We start from the raw sequence: 15,740 nt of genomic DNA, 5'->3' as shown, positions 1-15,740 counted from the left end.
ACTCGCACATTTTGACATTGATTCGGGGACAATGGCATGGCTGGATAGCTAGCTAGCATAGCGTTAGCTTTATGCTAACGCTATGCTAATCAACAGTTGGTGAAAATGTTGATATTATTGATATGACATGGCTGGATAGCTAGCTAACGTTAGTCTTGTTGTTTAACATACTGTTAAATTATATTTACTGTTTTCAACCGTACGCAATGTTTTGACATTGAATCTTGCTAGCGTAATATTAGCTTTATGCTAGCACTATGCTAATCTTGACATTGATTCGAGGATAATGACATGGTTGGATAGCCAGCTAGTCTTGTTGTTAAACATACTGTCAAATTAAATTTACTGTTTTTCAACCGTACGCAATGTTCTGGCATTGAATCTTGCTAGCATAACGTTAGCTTTCTGGCTCGTAGCTGAGGGATTCTATGAGTAGAGCGGAATAGAAATATCTCCCGTTGCCAAGTCCTAGCTAAGGTCCGTCCTATTTACTGGAGTAGTGAACAACGTTTCCATTGCACAGGAACCTATGGAATGGTAAAGATTGTTCCAGGTATTAGCAAAGCCCCATGTGTTAGCAGGGAAACAGAGTTCTGGATTGTGAAAAATGTTAGATTTTGGATGCAAAACGCATGAAAATATAAATTAAAGGTATTCTTTTTTTTTCTTTGGCAAGTGACCATGGTATAAACGGTATGATGCCCTTGGAGGTGTCCATAATCCCCCATTAATCCTTATAATGGACACCTTGTCTGGCATTATCCCTTAGCCTACCTGATGTAATGGAGAAGAAGTATAAAGAAGCATATAATGGAAAGACTCAAATACCTCCAATATGTACTTAAGTACAGTACTTGAGTAAATGTACTTAGTTACTTTCCATCCCTGCGAATACTGTAGTTTACTGTAATGGATTATCTAACTCTAACAAGTCTTTACAAGCTAATTTTCAGTAGACAGTAGTCAATGACATCAGTGATGTAAATAATAAATGAGATGTGATCTCCTCCCTTCAGCAGACTGGGCCTAGTTTTAAAAGTAATTTCTGTCTCTCACAGGCGTGCTGACACATGAAATTGAAATGTTCGGGAGTAGCTGGGTGGAGACGGAACCGCACGAGGCTCGATGTCCCATGGTGCCCTCTGGCTTCTCTTCACCCTGTGCTGCAGTCGAAGCTCATGTCCTGCTGGTAAGATGTCCGATGAAAACTGTAGGTTTCCCTGTTGCAGAGAAACGTCCTCCTCCATAAACAGCAAATACAACACTTGATCTTATACTGTATGTTTTGAGTGAAAAACTGTCTTTGTATGTTTCGTGGCTTCAGAAAGTGGAGGAGGTGTGTGCAATGCTGCTGGATCCGCCATTTCAGAGCTGCCACGACTTTGTCAGCCCACTGTCCTACATGGCCAGCTGCTCCAACGACCTCTGCATGTAAGAACACCACATTCAGATCTGCCTCATGTTCATTTTCTCCCAATGTTGGCCTTTGATGAAACGTCAAGATATCCACAGCAGTTTTCATGTATTCATATATATATGTACATATTTGTATAAATAAATATACATATACATGTATATACAGCATACAGTATATATACAGTATGTATGTATATACAGTATATACACTGATCAGCCATAACATTAAGACCATTTCAGTTCTGGAGGTGAAGTGGATAACATTGCTTATCTGGTTACCATGGCACCTGGCAGTGGGGGGGAATATTAAACAGCAAGTGAACATTTTGACCTCTGAACTTTGTGTTGGAAGCAGAAAAAATGGGCCAGTGTAAGGATATGAGCAACTTTGACAAGGGCCAAATAGTGCTGGCTAGACGACTGGGTCAGAGCATCTCCAGAACTGCAGCTCTTGTGGGATGTTCCCTGGGTTGTCTGCAGTGGTCAGGACCTACCAAAAGTGGTCCAAGGAAGGAGAACCGGTGAACCGGCGACAGGGTCAGACCCGAGGCTCGTTGATGCACGTGGGGAGCGAAGGCTGGCCCGTGTTGTCTGATCCAATAGAAGAGCTACTGGAGCTCAAACTGCTGAACAAGTTAATGCTGGTTCTGATAGAAAGGTGGCAGAACACACAGTGAGGAGCAGTTTGTTGCTTATGGGGACCAGTCGGGGTGCCCATACTGTCCTAATGTTATGGCCAGGGAATGAAATTAGCACCTGCCACCTGCCAAATACAGGGTAAATGTTGGCTGTGGCAGGTAAAAATTTCAGGTCACCTGCCACCATGGCAGATAGGTTTCCTTATAATAAGAAATATTATATTAAGAATATTTGAGCCGATTAAAATGATTGGACGGGCTTACAGTCCTGCGACAGCTACAGATGCTGGATTTTATTCTTTTTTCATTTGATTTATCGATTGCTGTCGGGGTGTAATGAGAATTTAAACAAATATAATAAAACATGTTTTTGAAGAATATTACCAACTCTAGCTTTAGGTTAGGTGATATATTCCATTTTTCTACTGTCTTAACAAATCTAAAGCATTCTACATAGATTTCAAAAGTGTCAGACAAAAGTATTGAGTGCCTGGTAGACATTTTCAGTGAACTGCCACAGTGGCAGGTGAGGAAAAAACTTAATTTCAGACCCTGGTTATGGCTGATCGGTGTATATACTGTATATATATACATATATAGATATATATATGTATATATATCTATATATATACGTTTTTGAGATATTGTGATAATTTGCATTCAACCAGAAGTTGTCATTTGAATTGTGGCCAGAAACTGGATTCAAACACCTGATGCACCTCAGCTGTTTACTTCCTGTTCTTAATGAAGATGAGGGAGCATTTCACTTCCCTTCATGAGTCTTTTATTTCACTGACTCAGTTGGATGTCTGAGACAGACAGACCCAGGAAGGCTGCACCATCTCCGGGCTCCGATCCAGCACCTCATACTGGGAAACTGGAGGGAAACTTCAGGGTTCAGGAGGAACATAGAGGCAACATTTATTCAGTTGTGTAAGAAGATGTACAGTTGATGAATGTCATTCATTTATCTTGCAGAATGAATGATGCTCTGGCCACCCTATAGGTCTAAATCCTACACAAGTTTATTTTAGTCTCAGTTTTTCAATTTACTTTAACTTTCTGCCCTATTTCTACACTTTATTTTATTGTCAGTTGAGTTATCAACCTTTTTGACAATTTCTGTGTTAGTTTTTAAAGCCTCTAGGTGTAGGATTAAAAAATGTCTGACTCTGGTGTCTCCTAGTAGCAGTATTTTCAAATACACCATGGCAGACCTCAATATACAGACGTAGGCAAAATTGTTGGTACCCTTCCGTTAAAGAAAGAAAAACCAACAATGGTCACTGAAATAACTTGAAACTGACAAAAGTAATAATAAATAAAAATTCACTGAAAATGAACTAATGAAAATCAGATATTGTTTTTGAATTATGGTTCAGCAGAATCATTTAAAAAAACAAACTAATGAAACTGGCCTAGACAAAAATGATGGTACCCTTAACTTAATATTTTGTTGCACAACCTTTTGAGGCAATCACTGCAATCAAGTGATTTCTGTAACTCTCAATGAGACTTCTGCACCTGTCGACAGGTATGTTGGCCCACTCCTCGTGAGCAAACTGCTCCAGCTGTCTCAGGTTTGAAGGGTGCCTTCTCCAGACTGCATGTTTCAGCTCCTTCCACAGATGTTCAATAGGATTTAGATCAGGGTTCATAGAAGGCCACTTCAGAATAGTCCAATGTTTTGTTCTTAGCCATTCTTGGGTGTTTTTAGATGTGTTTTGGGTCATTATCCTGTTTGAGGACCCATGACCTGCGACTGAGACCAAGCTTTCTGACACTGGGCAGCACATTTCGCTCCAGAATGCCTTGATAGTCTTGAGATTTCATTGCACCCTGCACAGATTCAAGACACCCTGTACCAGATGCAACAAAGCAGCCCCATAACATAACCGAGCCTCCTCCATGTTTTACATTAGGTACAGTGTTTTTTTCTTTGGATGCTTCATTTTTGCGTCTGTGAACATAGAGCTGATGTGACTTGCCAAAAAGCTCCAGTTTTGTCTCATCTGTCCAAAGGACATTCTCCCAGAAGCTTTGTGGCTTGTCAATATGCATTTTGGAAAATTCCAGTCTCGCTTTTTTATGATTTGGTGTCATCCTCGGTTGTCTTCCATTAAGTCCACTTTGGCTAAAACAGTGACGGATGGTGCAATCTGACACTGATGTACCTTGACCTTGGAGTTCACCTCTAATCTCTTTGGAAGTTGTTCTGGGCTCTTTGGTTACCATTCGTGTTATCCGTCTCTTCAATATGTCATCAATTTTCCTCTTGCAGCCACGTCCAGGGAGGTTGGCTACAGTCCCATGGACCTTAAACTTCTGAATAATATGTGCAGCTGTAGTCACAGGAACATCAGGCTGCTTGGAGATGGTCTTATAGCCTTTACCTTTAACATGAAGGTCTATAATGTTCTTTCTGATCTCCAGAGACAACTCTCTCCTTAGCTTTCGGTGGTCCATGTTCAGTGTGGTACACACCATGATACCAAACAGCACAGTGACTACTTTTCACCCTTTAAATAGGCAGACTGACTGATTACAAGTTTGAAGACACCTGTGATGCTATTTACAGGACACACCTTAGTTTAATATGTCCCTATGGTCAAACTATTTTACATCTTTTCTAGGGGTACCATCATTTTTGTCCAGGCCAGTTTCATTAGTTTGTTTTTTAAAATGATTCTGTTGAACCACAATTCAAAAACAATGTCTGATTTTCATTAGTTAATTTTCAGTAAATTTTTATTTATTATTACTTTTGTCAGTTTCAAGTTATTTCAGTGACTATTGTGGGTTTTTCTTTCTTTAACGGAAGGGTACCAACAATTGTGCCTACGTCTGTACATTGCAACCCTCTGATCAAGAGCACAGCTTGCACCAATTTTTATTGTGATTGTCTCAATTTTCCTAGGATTTGTTTTTCTTCATAATTTGACCTACAGTATGCTATAATCACATATATTTATACACAGAAGTACTTTACTGACCAATTTAACATTAATGCCACCTTATACTGTTTTTGAATTTGAAAATCTTCAATTCAAGGTGAGAAAATATAATTTTTCATGCAGTCCTCAATTTTGGGGCAATTTTGCTTCCATAACATGTCTTCTTTCAGACTAGTGGAAAGAAAACATCCAAAATACACATTTATTTTACTCCACTTTGTCTGTTTGAGTCTGTAGATTTCTCCTAAATTCACCAAAAGTTAGTATTAGATAATGCCACATTTTCACATTTGAACATAGCATTCAGAAAAAGTGTAATGCAAAAAATAATTGTCTTAATGTATGTAAACAATTGGGTAGGTTTCATGGTGATATCTTTTTTTTATCATATTCACCTGTAGTGTCTTGCAAAATATATGCAATTAATTTATTATCCGTAACCGCTTATCCCATTCGGGGTCGCGGGGGGGCTTGAGCGGATCCCAGCTGACATTGGGCGGAGGCGGGGTACACCCTGGACAGGTCTCCAGACTATCACAGGACTGACACAGAGAGACAGACAACAATTCACACTCACATTCACACCTACGGGACATTTAGAGTCAACAATGAACCTGCATGTCTTTGGACTGTGGGAGGAAGCTGGAGAACCGGAGAAAACCCACGCTAACACAGGGAGAACATGCTAACATGGGGAGAACATGCGGACTCCACATAGAAGGGCCTCAAGCTGGGTTTGAACCTGCAGACCACTCTCAGGATCTGAGCCAGAAAACTCCACTTCAGTCGCACTTACATACATCAAACTTTCCAGTTTGATTCCTATCTATACACTAAAGATTTTTAAAGAGGGGTTTGTTCATATATCACTCATAGCCTGATTTATATAACATTTTATTCCTCAAAACATGGCGAAAATCGTTTATTTATGGCTGTTGACAGTATGTTCTGGTTTATGGAGTGATACAAAGAGATATCTCACATTCCCTCTGTAAAAACCTTTGACTCTAATATGTCAACAAAATGAAACTGAAATTTTGAACCTGGCTTTATCTGATGTTCAGATTTCTGTTCTGGTAATGTATGCAAATTAGCACATAGTTCATAAGATAGTGCATAATTTGCATATTTGCACATAAAATTCCAGAAAACTTGTAATATAAAATATAATTGTCTAATGTACGTAATCAACTGGGGAAGTTTCATGGTGATTATTAGTTAATTTGTTTTCTCCTTAATCACCTAAAACTGCAGTTATGTTATGTAAGGTGTTGTTGGGCATCACTCTTCTTTGTGTAGCCACTTGAGGTGTGTTTTGAAATTTTTTGCATTTTTACCTACCTCAATCTAGATCCACAAAGAAGATTATGAAAATGTTTTGTCATTGTCTGGTTTAAAATGATCCCACTCACAGCTTTCTCAGTTGTGTCTTTTGGTGGCTCAGGTCCATGATACTGAACGTGCCCTCCTTCTGTAGGTAACATTAGCCCCGCCAGACTGTTACTGTTAACTCAGAGTGATGTGGAACAGAGACTGGTGATAAAGACAAAACAGTTAACTGTGTTCAGACACAAATGTACCTTATCAGATGACTGATACAGCCACACTACAACAAACTTTTTCAGCTTTATCTTTCTATTTAAAGCCTAGTTGGAAGATATCCTTATTAGCTATGATGGAGACACAGTTGGTGCGTAGTTATTTAAGAGCTGCACAGTCTGATCAGTTCAGTTCAGCGATCCTGGCTCCTGTGGCCACACCTCTCCTGGCTCCGCTCAAAGAGTCCTTCTCTGTTTGTTACTCTGTTGAAGGTCGGGTCCCAACGGTGATGTGGTATGCCAGGTGTTCAGCGAGTACACCCGGGCCTGTGCCCATGCTGACCACCCACTGCACGACTGGAGGCTGCAAATTCCACAGTGTGGTACGTTTTTCCAGGTGTTTTAAACTGCATGCCACAGAGCATCCGAAAAAGCTGCACATTTCACTTTAATTGAACACTACACCTACGGAAAATGCTAATACGAGATATGCAAGGCATGATTACGAGAAAATGTCTCCATTTATTTTTCTTTATTAATTGCAATGTACTTCTGTGGGTTGATAGTATGAAGATCAGGGAATTCAGCTGGTGTACAGTTTGGTTGGCTCTATCCAGTGTAGCAGATGCTCAATTAAATTAGAATACATACATAAAAACTTAGTTAACATATAGATACGATACGATTTCCATGGTTCCGATACGATTCAGGACAATATTTGGCTCATCTAGAGCGATACGATACGATACGATACGATATGATACGATACGATTCAATAATTTGAAATGGATACAGTAACTTTTTTTACCAAAAAATCAATCAGTGTGACTGTGAAATAAATATCTGATACTGGACAGAGCAGGTCAGGATTCCGCAGTTTTTCTTGGAAGGGAATCGGGGATAAAATAATTACGGATATAAACAAGTAAACAACGGTTAATGGCAAATACATACAGCTTTTATTAGAAAATAATAAAAAAGTGCAACTGCAGCACCTGCTGATTCAGTTCTCAAGATACAAGGCAGTGCAATATTTAACAAAAAATATAATAAACCAACTGCTATTAAGTTAAATGAACAGTGGTTTAACCTGCTGCTTCTGTCCTCATTTTCAATATAAACGGTAGATTAATAATACAGAGATCAACCGCTGAGAGTGATCAACCGCTGATAGTGATCAACAGCTGATAGTGATCAACAGCTGATAGTGATCAACCGCTGATAGTGATCAAACAGCTGATAGTGATCAACCGCTGATAGTGATCAAACAGCTGATAGTGATCAACCGCCGATAGTGATCAACAGCCAATAGTGATCAAACAGCTGATAGTGATCAATCGCTGATAGTGATCCACAGCTGATAGTGATCAAACAGCTGATAGTGATCAAACAGCTGATCGTGATCAACCACTGATAGTGACCAAACAGCTGATAGTGATCAAACAGTTCATAGTGATCAAACAGCTGATATTGATCAACAGCTGATAGTGATCAACAGCTGATAGTAATCAAACAGCTGATAGTGACCAAACAGCTGATAGTGATCAAACAGCTGATAGTGATCAGTTTGGGACAGAATCATTCCTCTACAAACGCTGTTTAAATAATCTGCTGATAGTAATCCAGTAGTCCGCCTAAAGGGTTCATTTGGGGTTTTTTCATACATAAAAACATCTGGAACAACATTTTAAAACTACGTTAGACTAACGTTAGTTGAATTTCAGTTTTCTTTTTCTTACTTTACTCCCGTCGTGATAATTTGCCTCTTGATGCTGATGCTGCGTGCACATACATATCATGACGGGGAAAGGAAAGTCATTTTCTCTGAATGAAACAACGACAGTACAAGGGGAAAGCAGCGGTGGGTGAAGCCGCACTCGTCCAGTGGACTGATAGCGCCGGAAACTCTCCTCTTCACCGCAGCGCCAGCAGCTCATGCCGACCGGTCGCTCGCGTTCGCGCTGCAGAAGGCAGAGCTGGCAAGCTGCCACATGTCTGGAGAGTGAACCGGAGTAACGTTTAACATTTCTTTACTAATTTAAGTGCAAAAAACACTTTCATAGAACGGTTTGTCATCCTTAAATTTAAGGTGCAAATCCTTAGTATCCATACAATCGATGTTTGTGTTTTTAAATCGATTTTATATTGATATACTGTACGTCTCCGTGAAGGACAACTTGCCGAGTACCTATCAATGTAGTTGGATCGTAGGAATATAAATCGATACATCGATGTAGTAGATGAATCGTTATACCCCTACTAAAGAACTGTTAGTTGTTGCTAAGTCAGCTGCAGCAGAGTTAACGTTAACCTAAGGAGGTAGCTAGTTGAAGAGAGGCTAACTAGAAGGCACAGGACATAGCCTACAATTAAACTGTAAAAATAACACATTATTACATGTTCAGCCCAATGTAGAAACTGACATAATCAAATTACCCACTGAATTAATGCATCGATCAGATACTCCTGTAGCCAACGTTAGCCTACGTTATCTAAAGAACCGTTTGCTAACTGTGGCTAAGGTCAACTGCAACTGAGTTAATTTAGAGATTGGGCTTAAAATGTGTGTATAATTTTTTAAAATATTACCACATCTCTTGGTTTCAGTTATTACAGTGGTGTGTAGAAAAACATATTTTATAAATGATATGTTTGTATTGTCGTAGCCTACTTAACATTAGTTAAAGACCTGTTAGCTGTTGCTAAAGTCAACTCCAGCAGAGTTCACATAAGAAGGTAGCTAGTGGAACAGAGGCTACCTAGAGGGCGCAGGAGTTCAAATTCATTCAAACCTTTTTAGTTCCTTTTTATATAAAAATTGTTAATATGTAATAATTTAGTTTCATTACTTTCAGTGGTCCCTGGAAACCCATTAGTATTATTTTTATCGATCAGATGTGCGTACTTGCCTAGCTAATAGACGTTAGCTAAAGAACTTTTGCTAAGGTTATTGAAACAGGCAAGCTAGCGGGCAGGCATTTTAGTCCATTTAGAAAATTGTTAATATGTAATCACTATACTTTGTTTGAGTATCTAAAATGGAGCACTAAAATGATTTGTCATAGCCTACTTAACGTTCGCTAAAGAACCGTTAGCTTTTGCTAAAGTTAACTCCAGCAGAGTTAACATAAGAAGGTAACGTTAGCTAGTGGAACATAGGCTACCTAGAGTACAAAAACGAATACATTTTTAGTCCCTTTTTATATCAAAAATTGTTAATATGTAATAATTTTGTTTCATTACTTTCAGTGGTGCCTGGAAACCCATTAATATTATTTTTATTTATCAGGTGTGCGTACTTGCCTAGCCTATAGACGTTAGCTAAAGAACTGTTGCTGTAACTGCTGCTAAGGTAATTGGAACAGGCAAGCTAGCGGGCAGGCATTTTAGTCCATTTTATATAAAAAACTATTAATATGTAATCACTATACTTTGTTTCAGTATCTTCAGTATTACCTGTAATCTCACTAAAATGATTTTTATCGATCTGATGTGTTGGCCTACTGATGTAGGCTATCTTATGTTCGCTTATTGTTGCTAAGGTCAACTGCAGCAGATCTACTGTTCACGTCAGCTATTAGTACCATGGCATGGTTTACTTTAAAAAGTGAACATGCAAACGGGACTATTCGGCTTATTATTTTTTTAATCACTTTGTTTCTTTTGTTTTTGAAAGTTGGATTAGGCTGTCACACACACAGATCTGTCGGCTAATCAAAGCTCATCTGGTGAACAATATGAACTATAAATTTAACATTGCAGACAAAAATTTGCTGTTCATTAAACAAGTCCAGAGATAAACAGGATTTATCATGGATTAGCTGAATGCATCAATAGCATTATTCAACTAAAATATTGTAATTTTCAAGGCTGTAGTTTGTGGCGATATCTTCACACATAGCAGGTGCTCCAATGTTAAAGCAGTCCATAGTTGATCTGATTTCCCTATTGTCAGTATTTGCAGTAGAAAGTTTTTAACATCTATGTCGTGTCTAATTTTTGCGACCAGCGAAGCAGTGTCCCCTTGGTCTGCAGTACAGGGAATGCATCAGCTGCTGCCCGGCGTCCTGTAACCTGGAGCGAACATGCATCGACAGCAAGCTGGCCTGCCTGGATGGATGCTACTGTCCTGATGGTGAGTTTCTATTCAGATTCATTTATCTATCCTAGTGTCTATTCCCTCAAAGAGACTTCCTGTAAATACACCTTTTTATCTGTTATATGTCTTGTCTTCTGACCTGAAAATAAACCACCTTTCCTCTCTGTAAATTTATTGTACATCACTTTTCTTTTACATCCTTCAATTAACATCTAATCTTTTATTAACTAGGTACACATGAAAGAAAAATCCTGATGTTTTCAACTCCAGATGATATGAAGCAATAATCTTCAGTGTGTCTTTTATCTGTCTGTCTCTCTGTCTCTCCACAGGTCTGATCTACGAGGACGGAGGCTGTGTGACGCCCGCCGACTGTCCCTGCGAGTACCACGGCATGTTTTATCCGTCTGGACAGACACTGCAGGAGGAATGCAACAACTGGTGAGCAGTTTTAACATTTCTGGTCTGGAAGTAACTAAAAGCTTTGACTGTTCTGTTATCTCATAAAAATGTGTGTGAGGAGTACCAGCTTCATGCTTTTAAAGTGTTCAAATAACATCTCTGACATCTCTGCTTTCCCTATAACCTTCTTTTGCCCCCTTTGGATCCGAAATGAACCCTAGATGGACACATGTGAGACCATGTTCCATTACATGTCATCATCATGTATTTAAAAAACCCAGGTTATTGTCCAGCAGACTCCATGCAGTCCTTTTAATCTTCTCAGGTCTGACCAGCTGGGTTCGGTGTGTCCAGTTTCTATCAGTGATCCTGCTGATTAGCTCAGCCTTTCATGTTCTCCACCTGTGGACGTCTCTGCTTTCTGTTTCAGCACATGCGTGGGTGGAGTGTGGAACTGCACCGACTACAGCTGCCCAGGTTTGTGCCGTCCCTCTGTGGGTGGTTGTATTTTTACTTAAACTGTGCTGCAGGTCGCATTCAAATTCAATGACACAGTGTGATTATTTTATTACAACCCAAAGATGCTCTCAACAAGTCATCTCTTCCTCAAGCTTCTATGTGCTATTCATGTAAACTTCTCTAGTTGGGGAGCAAGAAAGGAGGAAGGGTCCTACTTAGGAACTAGTTAGAAAGAACCATCATAGAAAAGGTCAAGGAAGGAAAATGTTTCCTTCTTTGGAAGACAGGGAGAAGAATTGCTACCTTCAAATGGATCTCGTGAGCTTGTGGTTACAACATTGGAAGTCGTGTACACAATATTGCTTGGTTTTTCAAGCGGTAAAGTCGTGAGAACACAGCTGCGACACAACTGTCGGTGTCTAGAAGCCACAGAGGCTAACAATTTAGCAAGCTAGCTAGTGGGTAACATAATGCAGGAAATGCAAAGACATAAGGACAGAGGAGAAACATGAGGCTACTGGGAATATCAACATTTTCCTCAGACATATTATCAAATGAAGAAAGTAAACTATACGATTTAAATTACATTATATTAATTAACTAACCTTCCACCGAAAAATGAACTTCCTTGGCCTCCGCCATTTCTGAAAACGTCACAACTCGTGAACTCGTTGCTTTTGGAAAATTCCTCAAGGTCGTGAATACCACAAGAGGGGGGCGTTCGTATGGATTCTTCTCGTGAACACAGTAAACACGACTCCATTTGAAGGCAGCAAAGTCCCTAGATATGGTGGAAGGAAATGATTCCTAGTTAGGGAGAAAGGTAAGGAAGGAGGAGGCTTTCTAGTTAGGTAGGTAAAAAGGAGCAGTAGTCATAATCAAAGACCAAGGATGGCAGACATTTAGGGAGCAAGAAAGGAGGACGGATAAAGCATCCTAAAGTTCCCCCAATATGGTGCCAGGACCTTGGGTCTTTTTCATTGTGGTAGCTTCCATGCATCGTATCACCTCGCTTGACCCGGAAGCCGTTCCCCCTCCGCCATCATGGAGGATCCTCCGATCCCTTAAATGCACCTCGAGGAGACACGGAGCAAGGAGAGAGGAGGCTTCTAGAGAGCTGAGAGCGAGGAAACACCGGTGTATCCTTATCGGAATTCTTTTACCGACCGACATGCCCCCTTATTGAATATCAGTTATTGATTGGACGCTGCTGCCGATCGGACTGATCTGATAACTTTACCTCTCAACATCACTGGAGTTCCATACCGGAGTGAAGACAGATCACAGATTAAAAGTTTTGTATTTTAGTTGTCTTCTGATTCACTATCTAGTTAAAATCTGTGTTAACTGTAGGTGTGAACAGCAGACGGACCGTGTTGATGGTGAAGTGTTCTCTGCTTCACACACCGCGGCTGAAGGAGTCTGTTACTGAAAGAGCTTTATAATACCTGATAACAAACAGACCTCAAACTTTTTTCATTCATTAGAAAGAGTTTTTAGTTCTCCCCTTAACTTTTATTAATGAAACAGTTAAAGTCAGAGAGAGAAGGAGAGTCTGTCTGTCAGCAACAAACACCTTTTAGATTATTAATCCTCATTTCCATTCAGTCACATGAGGCTGATAATTCCTGAATGTCGGGTTTGATATGAGTTGCATCATTTACATTTTCCCTCAAATATTCAGCCTAATAAATAATGTCCAGTGTTCAAAAGACACCATAGTCATATTCTGGGTTATTAAATAATGAACGCACAATCAGAATATCAATAACTACAGAAGCTAATAATGAATAAATAATATAAAGATATTGTGCCAGTAGAGATGATTCCTGGTCCTCTAAGCAGGACTCAGTCCACAGTAGAAATACAGACTGCCGCTGTTATTCATGTGCTGTTGTTTGTTCAACAGGTAACAGGCTACAGAGAGAAACACTGCTGCTCTGTCACTGAGAATAACTGAGTGTCTTTATTAGTATTATTAGATCACTTCAGACACAAACTCCATCTAAAGTCTCTACAGCTGTTAAAGCTGACTGACAGCTGATCCAGCTGTGATCAGTTGATCCAGCTGTGGTCAGCTGATCCAGCTGTGATCAGTTAATCCAGCTGTGATCAGTTGATCCAGCTGTCGTCAGCTGATCCATCTGTGATCAGTTAATCCAGCTGTGGTCAGCTGCCGCCATCATCAGAAATGGACGTCTCATGTCTCTAAAAACATATTTCCTCGTCTCCTCTCTCCTCGCATCTCTTCCTTGTCTCCTCCGCTCACATCTCAGGTGGGAGGGACTAAAACGTGAGGAGAGGAGGCGAGGAAAGGAAACGGGGAGACATGTTAGCACGATGAAAAAGGCCCATACTGTAGGATGTTTCCTAGATTGGGGGTAAGGCAATGAAGAATGAGCAAGGGTAAGGAAGACCGAAGCATCCTAGTTGAAGAGAACAGAAGAAGGAAGCTTCCTAGTTAGGGCATAAAAAGGAAGCTTCTTAGTAAGAAACAAGGAAAAAAGAAGCATCCTAGTTTGGGAGCAAGGAAAGGAAGGACAAGGCATCTTAGTTGGGAAACAAGAAAGGAGAAAGCTCCCTAGTTATGGACCAAGGAAAGAGGAAGCTTTCTATTTAGAAAGCGTGGAAATACCAAGTTTCATAAAGGAATAAAAAAGAAGGGCACGTGAAAATAAAGAAGGCAGCTTTCTAGGTAGGAAGCGAGGAAGGAAAAAACTTTGGGAGCAAGGAAATAAGTGGAAAGTGTCTCCTCTCTCTACAGGCGAGTGCTCGGTATCTGGCGATATGTATTTTGAATCCTTTGACGGGCGGATCTACAACTTCCCTGCAACATGTCAGTATGTCCTCGCCAAGAGTCGCAACTCAGGGAAGTTCACAGTCACCATCCAGAACACCCCCTGTGGAGCCGTGAGTTATCTTTAATCTGCTTTATTTTTATTATTCTACAAAAAGTTCCTTTCTTGTTAATTTGTTTTCCTTTTTCTGCTTTTGAAACAAACGTCTCTACATCTTGGAAAACTCTCTTCCACTTCCACAATCAGCCTCTGCAAGTGTTTTCCTGTCTCGGCTTACAGGTTTATGAGATTTGTCTGTCATGTAGATCATATCATAATTTAAGTGCTCAATAATCCCTGCTGAGTCCAGGTCATTTTTGTTCAAGAGCCATGCTGCGACTTAGAGAAATGAAAGCCTGGAGGAAACGTCGTTGATCAAACCGGGGCAGATAATGAACGTGAAAAGCAACAAAAGATTGAGAGCTTCTTCTCCTCCTCTCCCCTCTCTTCAAGCCTTCAATTTCCCATCAGCCTTTGAGCTGCTCAGCAAACAGGGGGCGATGGAGGGGAGGAGGTGAGATATAAGATGTCCCACTCATCAGAGCAGAGGCCCGAGACCTCTAACAGCCAACTGAACAGGATTACCTTATCTGGCCTGACTGACAGAGCTGTGGATGGCTTTGTAGTGAGGAGGGAGGTGAAGAGAGGCACTGGATGGGGTGGGGGAGTTGGACAGAGAGAAGGTTATGTGAAAACAGGAGGTGAATGATGGGAAGAGTAAAAGGAGGAGGGGGTGGGGGGGTGCTAAAACCTTTCGGCTGTGGGGCTCTGCCACTTATGAAAGAGACGATTCATAGAGGCAGATCGCTTACTGTCAGCGACGCGCAGGCTTCCTTTCTTTAAAAATGGCAGAGCAGCTAATGGTACTTTTACTAAAGTGATGTACTTAAGAATAGTTTTGAAGTACTTCCTTGAGTCTTTACATTTTGTGACACTAGCAGGTTTTAAATTCAAAATGTACTGTTGGATGCACTGTCAGACAAACCTATTTTTTGATAATTTTGGTTATAATGATAATAATTGACCTAATGACGGCAATGTCTGTCTGTAGTTTGTCAATCATTTTGGTATGCATACTGGTGGAATTTTCGTCATTGTTCTCCAACAAGCAGCTCTTTTCAGCAACTCTGACTGTACTTTACTGCTCAGCACCAATATGGTAGACAGATAAAGTTAGCGATTAGCTGGTGAACTTAGTGGAACATGTAGCAGCTAAAGAGCCAGATATTTCCCTGAGGAGTTGGTGAAGACTAAAGCAGAGCTAAAACAGAACCAAAAACACAACTCAAAATGAATGCTAAGGTCGCCTTGTTCATCCAGTATTATCCTTCCATAAAAAAACATGGAAAAAACACCTCTCATTAATTTCATTGAGATGAAGGAAAGGGGTCCAACAA

The 15,740-nt window shown here is 40.2% G+C and overlaps 1 protein-coding gene across 1 annotated transcript in view; it reads left to right on the top strand.

Moving 5' to 3' along the window:
- Window positions 1-15,740, top strand: part of LOC119478997 (otogelin-like) — a 105,899-nt gene that overhangs the window by 10,073 nt on the left and 80,086 nt on the right. Inside the window, 7 exon segments of the mRNA XM_037754141.1 lie at window positions 1,059-1,189; window positions 1,325-1,431; window positions 6,820-6,929; window positions 10,556-10,681; window positions 10,978-11,086; window positions 11,478-11,524; window positions 14,271-14,416. Coding sequence (XP_037610069.1) covers window positions 1,059-1,189; window positions 1,325-1,431; window positions 6,820-6,929; window positions 10,556-10,681; window positions 10,978-11,086; window positions 11,478-11,524; window positions 14,271-14,416 — 776 coding nt within the window.

The sequence above is a fragment of the Sebastes umbrosus genome, chromosome 2 (assembly GCF_015220745.1).
Source record: "Sebastes umbrosus isolate fSebUmb1 chromosome 2, fSebUmb1.pri, whole genome shotgun sequence".
In the NCBI taxonomy this organism is placed as follows: Eukaryota; Metazoa; Chordata; class Actinopteri; order Perciformes; family Sebastidae; genus Sebastes; species Sebastes umbrosus.
The sequence above is the reverse complement of the archived record's forward strand: the minus strand, read 5'-3'. Positions and strand labels throughout refer to the sequence as shown.